At 30.7% G+C, this 21,113-nt stretch overlaps 1 protein-coding gene across 2 annotated transcripts in view; it reads right to left on the bottom strand.

Annotated features, from left to right (window-relative positions):
* The window catches only part of Dnah3 (dynein heavy chain 3, axonemal), a 547,435-nt gene that overhangs the window by 146,796 nt on the left and 379,526 nt on the right, over positions 1-21,113 (bottom strand). For both annotated transcript variants that reach the window (XM_072538195.1, XM_072538196.1), the window contains one exon: positions 6,331-6,469. In XM_072538195.1, the coding sequence (XP_072394296.1) occupies positions 6,331-6,469 (139 nt within the window). The remainder of the gene's footprint in view (positions 1-6,330; positions 6,470-21,113) is intronic.

The following is a 21,113-nucleotide window of genomic DNA, read 5'->3' as shown; positions in this document are numbered from 1 at the left end:
CTTCACAAGTTTCTATCTTTACTTTTATGTACATACTGACAACATTAACTTGGTAAAAGGATCACTACAGGACCAATGCAACCAATTTGTGGCAAAAAATTGATGAAGGCCCTGATGGTTTCCAGAGCAACAACTAACAATAACCACGGAAGAAATTACAGCTATACTTCATTCACAATTATAAGAACTGACTTATGCAGAATTTAAAAGTATCCCGCTGATAAAGTCGAAGCCATAAAAGGATTTGCCTCTTCAGGTAAATAGTAAAAAGGGCCGGCTTAACGAATTTTATATTTTATTTGTCATTTACATTACATATTTAATGTAAATAAATATTATATAATATTTATTTAAATTAAATATGTAATGTATATAATAGATAAATAAGGGAAAAAATACATAAACTGATGGAGTATTAGAATTAATTAATTATTATATTTTCTGTCTCGATTCTTTATTAAATATATCCAAATTTTGAAAGTCATAAACAATTTTTGTTTTGTTAAAAAAATTGCAAGTGAAATAATAAAATGGTGAAGTGAACATTAAAATGAATTAATGTAGATATATACATATAGCTAAATATGATTATATTTTATACTTCATGTAAGGAAAGAAGTGTTTTAATTGTTAGTAAGGTATAAAGTATGTCTGAAAAAGTTGGCAACAAATGGGAAATTTTTTTATTATTAATTTCATGAAAAAAAAACTGTTCTTCATAAACATTTCTGCATTCCATAGAAATCAATAATCAATAATCAAATTTATAAAAGTTTAAGTGGTATACACCGAAAATCAAAAATATTGATTTATACTTAAAAGTGAAGTGCTTTTAAATTTAGGTGCAGCATAAAATGTTATTTTAATTTGGTTGTAGAATTTAAAAATTATTTTTAAATTTAGATTCATGGCCTTTTAATGATGTATCAGTAGGTGCATTAATTTTTAATTTTATTTCTAATTTACCTTATTCAATATACAAAATCAACAAATGTAAAAGTATTTTTTCATTTACTTTTTACTCTAAATGTATTATTTAATTATTAGAAGGCCATGAATCTAAACTTGGACATAAGTCATTTTTAATAGCTACAAACATTTTAAAATTACATTTTCTTGCATATCTAAATTTAAAATCACTTTCCTCTTCAGTATTAATTAATAATTTTGATTTTTCCTATCTACCACTTAATATTTTATAAGATTATCTGTTAATGATTTCTATGTGATGAAGAATAATTTTTTTTTCGTAAAATTATTAATAAAGAATATTTCCCATTTTTTGCCAACTTTTTCAGACATGAAACGGAAAACTTAAACATAACAAGTCAACATGAATAAATATGAACCTTTTAAAACGAGTAAATCGGTACTCACCGAAGGGACCTCAGACGTTCAGATACAATTAGCGTCTCTTTGTAAAGACAATGAAGTCGACTTTACTAAAGTAACAAGATATTTACTTAACACAGACACTACACAGTACTCCCCTGAGTTAGTGATAAGTTATAGTCTAAAAAAATCATTATGAAATTGACTGGCCAGTGTGAAAACTAGTGCCAATAAAACACAAAGCACACACAAAACATTTTCTTCGTTGAGACTTAAAATAATGATTAATAACAATAATTATGGGAAATTTGTATGTTTATAAAAAGAGTTTTTTGACATTATGCTTGAATGATAATATTTGATCTGATTATATATACCTATATACAGTCGTGCTATGCTTGGCTATTATGCCGGTCCTGGCAGTTTTGGTAGCTGTGATAATTATACAACAATAGAGTATTTACAAGGGATTATTCAGTTTTACAGCTGTTATTAAAATAACTTTTATAATGAGACACTAAATTTCTGGATACAGTATACCTAAGGAAAGAAATTCCAAACGTATATATATACCGTTTAAAATAAGTAGTAAAAGGTTAATGCGAGTGAAAATCTAGTCCTCCGTGCTTATTGTTAGTTGTTGCCCTGGAAACCGTCAGGGTATTATATCAATTTTTTGCCACAAATTGGTTGCATTGCTCCAGTCGTGATCCTTTTACTAAGTCAATGTTCTAACTTGACTCCACCGTACTGATGACGACCAAATAGTCAGAAATACGTATTTACGGTTGCTTTTCATCTTATATCTTTTTCTTCATGTGCCATCTCCTCTAAGAAGGTTGACAACCATCATGGCAGCTCGTACTTTCGATACCGCTGCTCTAAAGAGGTCAGCAGAAGTGCAGTTAAACCAAGCTCTCAAATTGTTTAACCAGGAGATGCGTCTTCTTCCGCGACTCCTTCTACCCTGTATTCTTCCTTGTATTATTAATTGCAGCAAGTTATAATGCTCGCCCCTCATGACATGTCCTAGATATTGCAGTTTTCTGACTTTAATTGTATTTAAAACCTCTTTATCTTTTCCCATTCTTCTCAACACCTCGACATTCGTGACTCTATCCACCCAACTAATTCTTAATATCCTTCTGTAGGCCCATAACTCGAAGGGTTCTAATCTATCCGAAACATCTTTCTTTAATGTCTAAGCCTCCAACCCATAAAATAATACGGAGAACACGTAGCATCTCAGAAGTCTTATCTTTAAAGAAATTGAAATGTCCCTGCTGCAGAGTACTTTTTTCAGTTTGTTGAAAAAAATTCTTGCCTGTCCTATTCTTGCTTTAATCTCTTCTGTATACTCATTATTTTCGTTAATTATTGTACCCAGATATTTATATTTTTCAACTTTTTTAATTTGTTCTCCATGTATATATTTTCTTGGCGCTGTTGGGCTTTTGTAATTACCATAAATTGTGTCTTTTTTGTGTTTAGGGACAGTCCGTTTTCTTCACTGACTTCTACCACTCTGTCAACCATTTGTTGTAAATCCTCAAGACATTCCGCTAATAAAGTAGTGTCGTCGGCAAACCGTATATTATTGATTGGTTGGCCATTTACTTTTATTCCCATAGTTAGTTCTTCTAGTGCTTTCTGGATTATTTCCTCTGAATACAAATAGAACAAAGTAAGAGACACGACACAGCCCTGTCTGACGCCCCTCTCAATCTGTATTTGATTTGAAAAGACGTTGTTCTCTTTTACCACAGCGATCTGATTATAATAGATAGCGCTAATGATCCTGATGTCTCTCATATCTAAGTTTTTCTTTTTAAGTAATTCAATAAGACCTTATGTTATGTCTGACCTTATCGAAGGCTTTGTTGTAATCCAAAAAAACACATATATACTGGATGATTAACATCCATGCACCTTTGCACAAGTACATTCACAGCGAACAGGGCTTCCCTCGTTCTTAGTGCATTTCTAAATGCAAATTGTGTGTTACTTATGTCCTGCTCAAGTTTGTTGTGTATTCTCCGGTGTATAATTTTTAAAAATATTTTGAGCGTATGACTCATTAAACTTATCCGGTGGTATTTGCATTATTTTGCATTTGGTTTTTTTGGTAGTGTTATGAATGTTGACATCAGCCAATCTCTGGGAATGATTCCTGTACTGTATATTGTATTGAATAAGTCAACCAATATTCCAATTTGCTGTTATTTTATTAACCGTATTATGTCTACAGGTATTTCGTCAGGACCTGTTGCCTTTTTCTGCTCTAGTACTATTTCAGTCCGTTCGTCTTTAAATAGCTCTTGAATATATTCCTGCCATCTTTTAAGTCTTTCACCGATGTCTATAATTATTTTGCCGTTTTTATTCAGCAGTATCTTTGATTTTTTCTTAATATTAGTGCCTGTTATTTTCCTAATTTTTTTTATGAAGGTTTAAGTTATCATGTTTCTCTACCAACTGTCCAATCTCTTCGCATCTGTCACTATACCATCTTTCCTTTGCATCTCTGATCTTTCTCCTTATTTCTGTGTGTATAATATTATACATGTTTTTGTCTTTGGTTTTATAGGATCTCCTTGCTTCCATGAGATCCAGAATCTCATCGGTCATCCATTCTTTTTGTTCTTGATCAGCTTAGGTGTTAGTGTTGTCTCACATGTGCGTATAAGAGCATCTTTTAACATATGCCATTTCCTGTTCGCATCTTCAGTAGGAATAATTTCTATTGTGTGATTGTGTTCTAAGTGTGACTTGCTCTTTTGTTGATGGATCTCCCAAACGGGATACTTGTATCCTCTCTACTTTAGTTTTAGCCACAAGCTTTTTAGATTAATTCTAAACCTTCCTACAACTGGATTGTGATCTGACCTCACATCAGCTCCGGGGTATGATTTTGTGGAATTTCGGTATCGTTTGCAGATGAGAAGGTAGTCAATTTGGTTTCTGATGACGTTATGTTGGTTGTCTGCTGGAGATTTCCATGTATAGAGTCTCCTGTGCGGCACATCATAATAAGTATTCGCGACAATAAAATCGATCTCTTGGCAGAAGTGAGCCAATCTGTCACCTCTATCGTTACGGGTGCCCAGTCCAAAGTTCCCAATAAAATCACATTGACTTCCTCTGCCGATGTTTGCATTTAGATCTCCCATGACTATTGTAACGTCCCTAGACTTGGTTACTTCTAAAGCTTGTTGTAATTCACTATAAAACTGTTCGAGCTCTTCATCTGTCTTCATTTCATCTTATATACCATTGTTTTTTCCTTGCTGCGAGCTACGCAGATATATTACCTTTTTTATGTATATATTTTGGAGAGTTGGCTTGGAAGCTAGTCCTTCAGCTACAGAAGTTTTAATATAGGATATTGGTGTTTAAATAATATGACCAACATTAAAAAGAAAGTTACATATTAGTTCATATATTTCTCTACTACCCCAGAAGGGATAGTATTTTTAACGTGGCCAAGTGAGCTGGGATTCCCCGTGATTTTCAGACGTGTAACTAATTATCGCTGTCAACTTCTTTGGCATTACGTAATTACAAATATACGCAATATCTTGTGGTAAATTCTGTTATTATAACGTTGCTGTAAGTCGTACAATGTGAATATTGGCACATATAGTCCATCATCGACAGCATCTTTAGCAAGCTGGTCAACAAGTCATTTCCCTTGATGTCAGTGTGACTTTTTACCCAAATAACTGTAATATTTTGACTATATATTTTATTTTTAATAGCACAAGGGATACTATTTCTTTTATGTTGTCATATTTGAGTTTAATCGTTTAATGACCGATAATGAATCTGATAATATAACTGCTTTATTTAATTTATGTAAATCTAGCCAAAATAATGCTTTTAATTACTACCACTTAGCAGTATATATTGAACAATGTGATGGAAGTTTAATTTTCAAAGATATGGAATGTAAACTGCACAACTTGTGGTACCATCGTCTTATTTGGAACCATCGATATACATTAATACGTGATCATTATAGTCACTCAATATAGAGTTAAGTAAGACAGAGTATTTGTGGAGATTCTGTGAACTTTGGTATAATGGCTTTTGGTTTATTTAATATTACTTGAAAATCCGCTTTATATATTGGTAATCTTTTTTTTCTTCCATAGATATTAGAATACTCGTTAGTTTCTAAAAAAGCATCAGCCAGTGGACGAGAATTTTTTAAGCGCCAATATTTTTTTGAGAGATTTTCAATAGATAACTCATACAGTTGGCTAAGTAGATTATTATTATTTAATCTTAGCTTCAGGATATGTTTAATAGCCATAATTTCTCGACAATTTTGAAGAGGGATTTCGTTACTTTCAGTAAGTGGAACAGTGCAAGGAGTAGACTTCATGGTGGCCAAGCATATTATTAGACATAATCTGTTGAATTAAATGCGGTCTACAGTTAATTCTTGCTCGCGAAGATATTTTTAAGAACTTAGAATGGAACAAGGATATAAAAATTAAATAAAAATAGTAAATTGCATAAAGATGTCACAAAAACAATAGTATCAGAACAATATTACCGAAAACGGTGTATAACACATTTATTCCAGTTTGTACCTACGGGTTGGAGACCGTAGCAGTTACTAGCAAATTTGCTAAAAAGCTATTAACGAAGCAAAGTGCAATGTAACGAAACTGGTGCTTGGAATATCACTAAGAGACAAGATTAGAAACACTGAGATAAGAGCTAGAACAAACATCAGGGATATCTTGGAAGAAATTGCATTTGATTGAAACAGGTGGACACTGAGAATTCTAGAATGAAGACAAAGGAGGACGACAAGAAGCATGGTAAGATCTTAAAAGAGATGGGTAGATGGCATAAGAGCAGTGACAGGTAAACAGTAGATTAGATTGGCGGAGAATAGCGAAATATGGAAGAAATTATGAGAGACCTACATCGAAGGGTTGATGTAAAATGGTTGACGAAGAGAAGAGAGGGAATAAAGGTACTTACCTCAGTTAAATAGTAGATCATTCGTTCTATATCTCTTTCCTTTATCATCTTATTCATCTCCCTGTGGCATTCATCGTATAAAAACCTTTTCTGATCATCTGGGTCTTTTGGCAATATCGCTTGAAGCAACTTTAGTTGTCTGAAAATAAAACATATAATTAGACCAAAATGTTCCCGTAAGTTAGTACATAGTATATAGTCGTATTACATATATAATGTCCGGTTTATAGCGTTCATGTCTATTGACCCAGTCTCCTGGTCGTAGATGTCTCTCAGACATTGCCTTTTGGGCTCCATCAAGCAGTATTGTTTTCGGTGTTCCTCGTTTTTTTTTTCGCTTAGGTGGCTGCTAATCCAATATTATTCGGTAGGGAATGGTTTGCCATTGTCTAGACATGTCCGTACCAAATAAGCTGTTTTTGCTGTTTTTCTTTTTCTGTGATGGTGGATATTCTATCCACGATATGTCTTATTATAGATAATATATCCATTATGCTTTCTAAAACAATTGTCTGACAAGAACTGAACCTAGAGCCTCCTTTGTCGTTGTATGTAAACTCTTGTTTCCATGTAGTCTATTCTTACTCCATTTGTTTCGGTTTTTGTCAATACTTATAATGACTGTAATAAGTTAGGTATCGAAACTTCTGTTTTTTAAACAACAAAAGCAGTAGAACAAAAGATTTCAAGAGCACAATAAAATATCGGAAGAATTCCTGATCACTGTAGGACTTAGAAAGGGATGCTGTATATCTCCAGTATTATTCCAGATTATGCCTAACAGTGAAATTATTATTAACAGTGAAAACAAAAATGTAGGAGGATGGGACTGCTGATAACCGATAAAATACTTATTACTTTACGCAGATGATCGAATTGTTATTACACATATAATAAATTTAAAATATATGTTATATTATAATGTAAAGAGGAAACTATTGTGGAAGACTATAGAAAGTTAAGTCTGAAAAAAACACAGGACCTATAATATATATATATATATATATATATATATATATATATATATATATATATATATATATATATATATATATATATATATATATATATTATTGTGATATTTAAAGTCTTGGTGCGCCAAGCAATAATTAGCTAATTAATTTTTGATTAATTAAAATTATTTAAATGATATGATTATGACTCTATCACAATTTTTAATTCTTTTATCTCAGGGTTAAATTTGTGCTTCAATATCTATGCTATTACATGTGAATGGTAAGGTCCAGAGAATACCGGAATAATAAAAAAACATATGATCTAACACTATATATTGAAATAAAAATAATGAAATAATTCACACTCAAAAGTTTTCAATAAACAAATCTCATATAAGGATTCTCAAAATTTTGTTCTCCGTACGTGAACAATCAAAATTAATAGTACAAACAATATTAATTGAAAACTCAAAATCCCAAACTATTCTAACTCTCCTAATCAAAATATTTATATCCTTTCTAAATTACGTGTAAAAATTGTGTTATCAATAAAAGAAAAAAAAACTGCAGAAACCAAACTATCTCTCTCTGATGATGAGTGGTCCAAATCCTTGTTCCTTGTAGACTGTATTATCTCCTCTCAACCGCTCCCTATGTAATCAGCAATCTTACAACAGATTGTTGCAAGTATATCGTCCTTAATGATCTCCTTCAAAAGCAACAATCATTCAAATTATGATAGCCTTTCTCCTCTCGATAAACTGAATCTCTCGTTGGCCCGAGTGAAAAATGACTCTTGGAATATCTTCTCTTTACGATAAACTGAATCTCTCGTTGGCCTGAACAGTGACTCTTGGAATATAAGTAGGAAAATATGACTTACAATATTTTGCTGCTTCAGCTTCTGTCAGATACACTAACTCCACAAAAACTCACTAACATTCAACACTACTGCTTGCTACTTCTCAGGAACCGCCAGAAAACAATCCTGTTCGTCTTACAGATTTGGAAAACCAACTGACTTTCTCCTCTCTCTCCTCAATCTCGCTAAACTTTTTCCTACATCCTTATCCCACCTTTTTCAATCTCCGCCAATCAAAACTCGTCACAATTCCCCCATTTTTCATTTCGATAACAAACAAATTTTTACCTATAATTATAAATTTCCTAAAACTTATTTACAAATAATATTTTTCTATAATTCTTAAAAACTAACAAAAACCTCTTTCTATAATCCCTTCTATTGTCTTTAATCACTGCATTAATGTATTTCAATTGTCTTTTGATTTCACTTAAAATTATGCGGGTCACTCAAGTATAACAAAGAAATAATTTATGCAAAGCTTACATTTTGTTTAGTACAGATAATCCAAGAATTTAATAACTTTTCTTCTTCGAAATGTTTGTTGGATATTATCCTACTTATCTGAATTATTTTAATGTTTTTGAACTTTGAAATATTTTTAAACAAACCAATATTTTTCTCGATTTTACATATCATAACAATATATATATATATATATATATATATATATATATATATATATATATATATATATTAGAAGTGATTATTTCGACCAAAAAATTATTTATAAATACGTTCAAATTATCGGGTAAAGTGGTCTGTAATAAAAATCTTTCTTTTTTCTAAATTACTCAATATTTCGCCATTTATTTAAAAGCTTCCTCAGGAGTAAACTAAAAACAATTTGAACATTACAAAAAATGGCGTACAAATACATTTTAAAACACTCACAGAATTTAAAAGATTTCGCAAATAAAAACTGACATTGAAGTATTTGAAATATTGAATGTCAAGATTAAATTGTCTTAAGCACGTTCGTTACAGCTATACTATAAAAAATTTAAATTATGTCAAATGTAAAAATAAAAATAACAATAAAAGAAAAGTTAGAAGAATAATATTTATTTGATGAATTATTAAGGTTAGTTGTTATTAAGATGAATGTTGGCTATTTTTAATATTTATAAATTTTGTTCAATATGTTACAATATATGTTACTTAACTGTCCAGTGTCCGTTTTATAATTTAAAGTGTTTTTATTTTTGTTAATGTAATACATTTCAAGAAATAATCTACTTTTGTAGTTATCAGTCTGTGCCAAAATATGAGCTTTGTTATAGTCTAGCATATGACCAGTGTTTTCATAGTGCTCAACCACTGCGCAAGTATTTTTTCTCAAGCGGCAATCACTTTTATGTTGTGTGATGCGTTGTTTTAGCCATTGTGATGTTTGACCAATATAGCTATTTTGACATCCTAAACACGGTATTTCATAAACGACATTACTTTTATATAAGGTTGGTACTGGGATTTTTGAAAATAGTTGTTTGCTGTTCATGGTATTATATTTAGCTATACTAATATTAGGAACATTTTTGAATATGGATATGACAGAATGAGTTAGACCATTAATAAAGGGAAGTTTTTTATATTTGATTGATTTGTTATTAGAATCATGGACGGGACCGTCATATAAATTAGTGCTGTAAATCAGTTTTTTTTTAATTTGTTTAGGATATCCGTTGTTACGAAAAATTTTGTCATTTGTTCTTATTACTCTTGTGTCTAAAAATGGTATACTAAAATCTGTCTCAGTTTCAATTGTAAACTGAAGATGCTTATTAAATGAATTAAAAATGTTTAGTGTGGTATTGATGTGATAAGATGTGATAATCACATCATCTCTTAGATAATGTGATTACGCAAGGACCTTTTGAATTACCGTTTATATATAAATATGTCGATGACATCATATGTGCAGTTCCATCTTATCACATCAATACCACACTAAACATTTTTAATTCATTTAATAAACATCTTCAGTTTACAATTGAAACTGAGACAGATTTTAGTATACCATTTTTAGACACAGGAGTAATAAGAACAAATGACAAATTTTGACATTGGATTGGTACCAAAAGCCGACAGCATCAGGCAGGTATATAAATTACTATTCAAACCATACCACCCGTCAAAAATATAATACCGTACTAGGTATGAAAAACAGGATAATGTCCATTGTTGATGACAACTTTTTACAAAAAAATCTGAACATAATATACAAAATTTTTCGTAACAACGGATATCCTAAACAAATTTTAAACAAACTGATTTACAGCACTAATTTCTATGACGGTCCCGTCCATGATTCTAATAACAAATCAATCAAATATAAAAAACTTCCCTTTATTAATGGTCTAACTCATTCTGTCATATCCATATTCAAAAATGTTCCTAATATTAGTATAGCTAAATATAATACCATGAACAGCAAACAACTATTTTCAAAAATCAAAGACCCAGTACCAACCTTATATAAAAGTAATGTCGTTTATGAGATACCGTGTTTAGGATGTCAAAATAGCTATATTGGTCAAACATCACAATGGCTAAAACAACGCATCACACAACATAAAAGTGATTGCCGCTTGAGAAAAAATACTTGCGCAGTGGTTAAGCACTATGAAAACACTGCTCATATGCTAAACTATAACAAAGCTCATATTTTGGCACAGACTGATAACTACAAAAGTAGATTATTTCTTGAAATGTATTACGTTAACAAAAATAAAAACACTTTAAATTATAAAACGGACACTGGACAGTTAAGTAACATATATTGTAACATATTGAACAAAATTTATAAATATTAAAAATAGCCAACATTCATCTTAATAACAACTAACCTTAATAATTCATCAAATAAATATTATTCTTCTAACTTTTCTTTTATTGTTATTTTTATTTTTACATTTGAAATAATTTTAATTTTTTATCGTATAGCTGTAACGAACGTGCTTAAGACAATTTAATCTTGACATTCAATATTTGAAATACTTCAATGTCAGTTTTTATTTGCGAAATCTTTTAAATTCTGTGAGTGTTTTAAAATGTATTTGTATGCCATTTTTTGTAATGTTCAAATTGTTTTTAGTTTACTCCTGAGGAAGCTTTTAAATAAATGGCGAAATATTGAGTAATTTAGAAAAAAGAAAGATTTTTATTACAGACCACTTTACCCGATAATTTGAACGTATTTATATATATATATATATATATATATATATACTATATATATATATATATATAACTATATATATTATATATATATATATATATATATATATATATATATATATATATATATATATATAGTTCGTTATTTCCTGACCGTGAATATTTAAATAGAAACTTTTTTATTTCCTGGGTTTGTCGGTCTGATGTAAATAAAACTATTTAAATTTTGCTTAAACGTTTCGGCAAATTTGCCATTTTCAATACGCACTTTATTAAACTTCAAACATTACATTTCACATTTAAATTTCATGTTTACACTTTTTTAAAAATTTAACATGGATTTAAAACTGGTATCTGACATTGACAGATGACATCTGGCAGATATCTTAAAGTATGAGTGGTTCAGGATCGTATTTTAAAAGTCTGCCATAGTGCATTTAAAAAACAACTCAATTTATTAAGTTATGATACATATTGGAAAGATCTGTGATGTCAGTCTTATTATTGATGGAATTTGGATCTTTTTTTATGTGAATCATCTCCAATATGCATCTTTTGTTGTAATTTTGTTCTTTTTCCAAAATCTGTACATTTTCAAAATCAAAAGAATGGATATTTTCTAGAGAATGTTTGGCTAGGGCTGTTGTGTTTAATGCCTTGGTTGGTATACTATTTTTGTGTGCAACAATACCTACATAGAAGAATGGTTATATTTAGGTTGTTTGGTGTTTTTTTTTAGTTTGTAGAGCATAATATGTGAGAACCGACTTAATATAACAATTAACATCTTAATCTTACTCAAAGAGTTGATAAATAATATAAAAATAAATAGGCAATAACATTTCAATACTGATCTGTTGAATTAAAAAAAAATGAATTATTCTCCTAGGTAACGAGGTGAACTCGTTAATATGAAAAAACTGTCTACCTAATTAGATACATATAGATATATCTAACTTTTTCTGTATGCTCTTTCACTCATAAAAACAGTACCAGTCCAGAAACTCTCGTATTTTTGATTATAATGAAAATGCTCGCGGCATTGCCAAATGTGTGGTATAAATATATAATTTATAATGCATTTACTTGTAATAATTAGGATTTTGATTTATATGGAAAGAAACCATTTCATTAATAGCTCGGAGGCCATTACAACCATTACAGATGTAACAGTTTCATCTTTTTAAAGTTATATTACCTGTTCAATAAAATCAAGACAGCGCGCTATTGAAAGTGTAAATAAGGAATAATAATTATGTATAATTATAGAACAAAAAAAGTGGTTTATGATAATGCTAATCAACTGGCATGACTCACCGCTGGAGTATATTGATACGAATAATGAAAAATGCATGGGTGTTTCGTAATAAAAGCTTTTTGTGAAAGGTTCATACCTTTTTTTACAATCAACACAACAATTTCTATTGTTAGGGGAAATATAATGTTGATAGTGATCTAATTAAAATCGTATGTTGGTTGAATTTACAATTCAATTGAAATGAAATATTGGTTGTTATATAAAAATAAAAAATCAAAATTAAGGATATATACAGGAAGAAAATTATCAATACAATATGTTCAAGACAAAGAATTAATACTACTGCTATAAATTAGACACAAATTAATTATGATTTCTTCTTTCGACCTATAATTCTTCTTCCATTTATCTTTCTCACCAGGATTAGTTCAGGATTAGTTGTAGCTTTTCTTACTCAACGAGGCGCATGATATGACCGAGGAAGCCGTTTTACTCAACTTCATACTTCGGACTAATCGTCTTTTGGATTTTTCTCGAAAAAGGTGGTTTTATAAAAAAATTAAAGCAAAGTAGATCTTAAAATTCTCTACCAAAATAGTTTTTATGATTTTTTTCCTAAGAGTTACCATTCCTGAGATATCGCGATTCTAAGAGTCACTGTCACATATAAGCCACGTATATACTTAAGACACGTATATATACCTATTTGCGTCTCTTTTATATATTTATATATATATATATATATATATATATATATAAACTCTAATTTCACTATTTGGGAGAGTGAGTCATCGTTTGAAGGCGTAGAAGTGGGGAAAGACGTATGAAAATCCAGTGGCGTACACTCACTTTTATTTTAACGTTAATTATATTATATTGTTTAAATATTATTGTTCAAAATAGGCCACAATATATTTACTGCAGGTTTTTCCATCCAATATCCAAAGACTGTTTTCAAAGATATAAATTATAGTTATATTTATTTTATTTGTTTATTATTATATATTTATATATTCTTATATTATTTTCTTTTTTTTTCTTAACTTTAAAAACGGTCTCTGTAATAGAGATCGAAACGTCAGTAAAATAAACATGTAAATAGATGATGTATTGTGGCTTATTTCCAACATTCTCCCTAAAAATACGGAATGCAACAAGCAAAAAGCCACAGAAAAATAAATATTGCTATCATTTGTATATTTGAAAACGATCTCTTTATATAGAGATCGAAACGTCAGTAAATTAAACATTTCAATTAAATATATTGTTACTTATTCCCAACATTATTTCTAAATATACAGAACGGCAAGCAAAAAGCCATAGAAAAATAAATATTACTATCACTTGTATATTTGAAAACGATGTCTTTATATAGCGATCAAAAAATCAGTAAATTTTTCGATCTCTATATATCTTACTATGTTCTAATATATATATATTAGAACATAGTAAGTGTGTATAGTGTTTGTGTTTAAATAGAATAGTACAATGTTTTGTTACATCCAAAATTATTTTTATTTTGTTTTTATAGAATTTTATTTTGTTTTATAGGATTTTATTTTGTTTTGTTTTATACTGTTTAAGTGTTTTGTTTATTTTATTTAATGGGACAATATGGCTCTTGGCGAACACCCATTTAAAAAAAAGTGACGCGCCACAAGACATACCTCTCGGGCGGTGTGGAAACTGTCTTAAAATTTGTTTTAAAAAAATTACTGCTAATACATGTATTAGCAGTAATTTTTACTAAACTAATTTTTATTTGGTAAGTTAACAAAAATTGTTTTTTCTTTTTAGTTCAACCTTGTAAGTATTTTGTCTTTTTTAGCTCTTGATAATAATTGTAAACACAATTGAAAGCTCGAGAATATAAAAAAATAGTTAACCAATAGCCCTTTTATTGACTCCAACCCATCCAAAACAGTTATATATTTGTTCCAAACGAGTCACAAGTACTTCTTTTTTCTTATTCTTATATATATATATATATATATATATATATATATATGTATATATATATATATATATATATATATATATATGTATATATATATATATATATATATATATATATATATATACAAACAAACTGTTTATTAGGGCTGCAGTCAGAAGGTTAGCCGGGATGTTAAAGAAACACTCTTTTGACATTTTGTCTAGCTTTCGGAAGCTTTCGAAGTCAAAAGAGTGTTTCTTTAACATCCCGGTCAAGCTTCTGACTGCAGCCCTAATAAACTGGTTGTTTGTTTATATCGACAGTCACTAATATCCAATATTTCGTATATATATTCTACTATTCTAAAAACATTTATTCAAAAGATAGTTAGTCCCTAATTGAATCCCCTCTACCCACGTGGCCTTAAAAAACATTTAGCTATTCTATTGTCCGCAGGTCTCGTTTATACATGTTTCTTTTAGTGCTAAAGGTTCAGTTCAAGCGAATATCCGTACTTATTACAAGCGTCTACCATTTAGGTTATTTGTGCTATTTTATAGCTCCAAAAAATTTAGTCCTAAAAAGTCCTAAAAAACAAGAGGGATAGAGGAGTAACAATTCTATAAAAAAAACAGAGTTTAGCAGACCAGAAAGATAAGACTCTTTAGGTGTCTTTGTAGAAAATCGGTCAAGAGCAGAAAATGATTAGCTTAGTAACTAGTCGAAAGGGCAAAGTAATCATGGAAACGTCGTACCACGAAGGAATAGCAGATGATGCAGGGTAGAAGCAATAAACTGAATCTACGCTATCGAAGAAGGACTTTCATAAAGGTTTAATACCATATATGTTTAGCCAGCGCATCACCCATTGATTTAACAGGCTGTTCTATTGGACGTGGAAAGCAAAGGAAAAATTTCGTTAGAAAATTAGAAAAAAAAAATAGAAAATAAATAAATTGAAACGTGGAAGATTTTTGACACTCTACACAGGTATCCAAGCTGATCGGCAACCTCCAAAGTACAAGATGAATGTAAGAACAACAAGAAGAATATCTTTTTGGAACTTCCCAGTGTTCAAGTCCAACTCTATATAATATAAATAATGAATTAACTCTAAAAGTGATGCAATTTTATCAAACAAAAAAAAAATTGCTATGTTTATATTTCTCGATGATTAAAAAACATAAGTGTGTTCTTGAAACTTTATAATTAAATAAATAAATGTAACTTCAGAATGTATTTCAATGCATCTTAATGGAGAGAAAGCATGACAGATCCGAAAGAATACCAAAGAAAGAAAAAGTTATTTCATGCTCATTTAGTTCTCTTGAGGATGAGGTTGATTGTATGTTTCTTTCCCTTTTTAAGTTTTTTAAATTATAACTTACTCCAAGGTTATATTTGACAACACAGTTTAAAAATCTTTATAATAATTACTAAAATATCCTTAGATTACTAAAGACATATGTTTTTCATTTAATTAATGTTGTAATTACTTTCTTTAATGACTTTTTAACCCATATTTTAAAAGTATTTAAAAATAATAAATATGCATTATTTTTTTACTGCTAGCATTTCTCATAGTTCATAATTTCCTCATCATTGTATAATTATTCTAAAACTTTCCACAGACAACGCGTCGTAGAGTCTACCCATGCTGATGTGATCGTACGATCCAATTAGAAGCCACAATCAACTCACACCCATAATTTCCCGCAAAGTTATTCCATAGAAATTTATTGTAATATACGTAGTTAACGTAAAAAAATGTCAGGATTCCTAGAAAATTTAAGAGGCTACGTGACATATACATATGCATTGTCGGAACATATCCAAGGTTTATATTTATTATTTAATAACATTTTCAGGAATATTGGACGAAAAACATGGGAAATGAATTTATTGATGATTTTCAGCCAAGAATTAGAATAATTAATTGTACTTGAATCTTGAATTGACTATTTTTATCTCTTTTTTCTATATTCTCACCAACACTTTTATATGAATACCTTTTCAAAATTTTCATCAAGAACAAGAGATTTTCTTTATCTAAGAGAAATTTCTCTAAAGAGATTTTCTTTATCTACTTTTATCTAAACTGTTAATATAACTCGGCTCATTTTACACAAATTTTTCAAGATTTGGGAATAGAGGAACCAAATCTGGCAAATAAGGAGGATAATTCAATACGTAATTCCATTACCGCCTAGGTGTCATCCCTTACCTGTTTTGTGGTTGGTAATTATCATGGTTCATTCATCTCTGTTCTACACAATCGATTAAAGTATTTCTGACTTTCTTGGTACACGTTTAGTGTATCTGACACACGATTTTTTCCCATGCCGCTTCTTCCATCTACCTTCCCTTCTAGAATCAGTTGCAGTTAATAGAATTTGGCCGAGTGTTTATCATTCTAAGAATTGCTGCACTAATTATTTCGTCTGGTCAAACGTATGTATTATCCTTTTTAATATGCATACCCAAATTTTGGCGATCATCATAGACATTTTTATCTTGTCTGCAGCAAAGCGAAAGAGCTGCCCCGATGTTGTGTCCTAGGTCTCGTAAAATGGTTTGTAGCAAGGCATATTGTAGTATTATTAGTACGTTCGGTACCTCCCGATTCTCTTTATTGTCTTCTACGTATAGCCACAGTATATAGTATTCTACGATATAGCCACATCTCAAACGCTTCCAATCTCTTGCACATATCTTCCATGATTCAACACCATAAAACAAAATAGAACTTATATAACAAGAGAGAAATTGTGGTTTTTGAAGAAGGCCCCTTATCCGGTTGAAGTTTTTTCAATGCGCGCTCTTATCTCCTGTGTGTTAATCCATTTTTCTTTAAAATAGTGTCGAGTAGTTGTACTGCTTCATTCTTTTTAGTGGGATTTGTTTGACATAGAGTTGACCTTCTGTTGTCTTAGTTTTGCTAATTATCACGAGTTTGGCCTTTTTACGTTTATAGTGAGTCCATATTGTTGACCGTTTAAAAGAAAGTTGTTGAAAATTTAGTAGAATGCCTTTTTAATTTCGTGCAAAGCTTTGCTAAATTCAATTTTATTTTGATGTGTTCAGTATTTGGTGTGTTCTCCTTCAATTCTGACATTTGCGGTTTGATTCCAGTAAAGGTTTCTAATTATTTTTAGAACTTTGTTATTAATTTTTGCTTCTTTTATTATTTGCACCACCTTTCGTGCTGTACTCAATCAAACGCATTCTCGTAATCAACCAGACATGCGCACACGTCGCAACTGAAGTCTATATCTTTGGAATAAGACTTGTAGGTACTGATAACAGAGCCTTGCTTGTATATTATTGGCGCCTGCTGCTTTACTACCTACTAGCTGTGTTACTGCAGAATAAACTTCCTGCTGCAATATTCTTGGCTCATCATTGACTTCCTTTTCTTGCCCAAAGGTGTTATTTCTTTGGTCTTCAAGCAGTTTCTCTAGGTTCTTATTGTCCGATTCTGTTCGTCCAAGAAGATGTTTCCGTTAGAATTAGTTAGATTTCCTATCTGTCTCCGCTTTAGTTCATAATGTTTAAGTTTTCTGTATACATTGTAACTTACGCACAGCATTATACATATATTTAGATTTAAAAAAATTGCTACTTTGTTATATTTTCCTTTTTAATATCCACTTTTTAGTCGTACAAAAATAAGGACCATTTATAACATTTTAGTATGTTTAGCCAAGTGGATAGTGAAAGTTTCATATTGAAGAGGAGCTTATGGATGTTTATGAATCCCGGTTTTGCAATTTGTAGTCTTCGTCTTTTTGGAATAATTGAGTTGACTGTTGATTTCTCTGCTCAAATACATATAGTTGGTTACGTTGGCCAAAGCTGTTACGTTTATATTTACTATGGTTATATTATTATTGCTTTTAATAATGATCACAAGAACTTTCAATGACTTTATAAATTCTAAAGTTGGTTTACTGTGTCATCTAACGGATGTTATTCAGTATGATGTTTACTTCATATGCCTCCAATTACCAAATCACCTTTGTGTAATAGAATGCATTATCCTGGAAAAAGAGAATTGTCTTATATTTACAAAACTTTTACCCCTCATGTAGGTCATGTGTAGCTCAAGTGCCATATGCTTCTATGCCTTAGTTCATGGACAGTTTAAAAATATAATATTTTCCGGTTCGAGATAACAGATAATAATAACCGTTAATAACAGATTTCGAATCCGGTTTCCGACCCAATAAATCAACAAGGGACTTAATCTTTACACCACATATTCGTGGATTTCAAAGTCGCATATGACTCAGTTAATAGATACAAACTTCTCCTGGCTATGGTTGAATTCCAAATACCGCTTTGTCTTGTTTAACTAACTGAACTTACACTCACAGGAGCAGTGAGCATGGTCAGAATCCAGAACGATTTTTAAAGACCCTTCCATTGCAAAAATGAACTAAGACAGAATGATAAGTTATCGTGTCTTTTATTTAACCTTGTTCTAGAAAAAGTATTCGAGAGTCCCAGGTTAGGTTAGGTTAGGCACTATCTTTAGCATCATAACTAGGTCCATAGAGATTCTGATCGTTAAAGGCATCTGCACAGAGAGTGGGACTAAATATAAATGCCAAAATACCAAATATAAATGTTGTATTAGGTCACCAGTCACCTAGAAGAATAATAATATTGATGATTTAGAACTAAAAGATGTGGACACCCTCATATACCTAGGCTCGCTGTTGACTAAAAATAACAACGTCAGCGAAGAACTAATGGTCTTGCCAATAGTTCTTGTCAATAAATGTTACTATGGCTTGACACATGGTGTCAAAACTACCTAGAAAAATTAAATTGACCATCTATAAAACACTAATAAGATCAGTGCTAACATATGGAGCACAACGTAGTGAATTACTATTTAGAAGGTCCAAGAACTGCTTAAACTTTGAGTTGTATAGTAGTTTTGGGGAACATGATGTAAAATTAACTAAGGTAACACGCCTTAAATAGATAGGATATGTAATCGGGCGAGAGAAAGGTACAACAATCGAAAAAGTTTTTGACCGAGGAGGGCCGATAGGTCAACGGCCCAGAGGAAGACCGAGACTTATTCATCAAAACAACTTAGAGGACGATTTAAAATCTAACGTAGTTTGAGCATGGAGAAGAGTTGCCAGGGACATGGGTGAATGGAGGAATGTTCTGAAAAAGGCTTTGGCTCATAATGAGCTGTGATATCTCTGATAATGATGATGATTAGATTTCGAATATTCTTCTCATCTGATAGCAATATAACGCGTACCTTTAGAACAAGGTAAGAAAGTCTATATTTAAGTCACCATCTTTTTCTTTTGGTGCTGTACGCTATATGAAGCCATATGGCAGTTCATATTGTTTGAGGAATCTTTGTCCGGGATCCTTTTTTTTATTGTACTGCCATTAGATATGCAACACCAGTTTCTTATGTCTCTCCACTATGGTCCTTTTGCATATTAAATATAAGACTTTTTACTGTTTAACAATGTTTAGTAGATCTCTTTGGGTATTTACTTTCCTTACGACCTCTTCATTTCTAATAAGGTAAATCCATGTAATTTTGAGTAACTTTCTAAGACGGTTGGATCAAAACATCTATTAACAACTATTGGAGAATTGCCATAAATATAATCTTAATGTGCCACACCATAGTCAGTTTTGAGTGTAGACAGGTTCCTTTACGCATATCTGTGTTATGTGTCATTAAGTTTACAGAGATATACGGGACCTACAGTTTAACTTCGACTATGAATGACTAAGTGTCGATAGCTATATAGAATAGATTACGACTTTATGGTTTGCCGGCCGTTGACTTTGATAATATTTTTGATTTGCAACTTTAAAATTATTTTTGATTTTGTAGTGTAAATCTAACTTATATCATTGTGTAAAAAAACGGATATACTTATTTGAGCTACCTGGGTAGCTCAGGAGTAGCTATCTGGACTACTTGGATAGCCTGGGTTGCCATGGAACGCTGTAAAATTTGAACATATTATTTATAAAAAAGCAATATAATATTCATTTTCGGCACTGTTCATTTTGATGAATAGATACTTTATAAAGCGACCCTATATCATCACTCTGTGTTACTTAAGTTTCTTTCTGTAAAATATACATATAACAGTCTTATACACCTATATAACTATCCATTACATAGACATTAATCATTAAATAAGATGTTATATATTATAGATATTTTCGTAGACAAACAAGCAGTTGGTGTTTTTGACAGCCTTTCACGTGAATAATCTTTAATTAATCACGCTTAAACTTTATTCTTTTCATCATAATATTGCAGTTTATTTAATTATATAAACATCTGGATACAACAACATATCTGGTTTCAAATGCGTTAACAAAACAATAATTTCATTTCTGTATCGCAGTGCCGTGAACAATATATTTTTTCCTACATTCCTTGCTTCTGACTCTTCTACTTGCATTCAGCGTCTCCTATGGAGGATTCATGATGCAGGATGCGTGATCAACATGGCTGTTTGTACTTTCAAAACTGCTGCATGGAATAATTCAACCGATTCCGTCATTCCGAACCATTTACAAAGGTTTCGC

The sequence above is a fragment of the Diabrotica undecimpunctata genome, chromosome 7 (assembly GCF_040954645.1).
Source record: "Diabrotica undecimpunctata isolate CICGRU chromosome 7, icDiaUnde3, whole genome shotgun sequence".
Lineage (NCBI taxonomy): Eukaryota > Metazoa > Arthropoda > Insecta > Coleoptera > Chrysomelidae > Diabrotica > Diabrotica undecimpunctata.
This window is presented reverse-complemented; position numbering and strand designations above follow the sequence as displayed.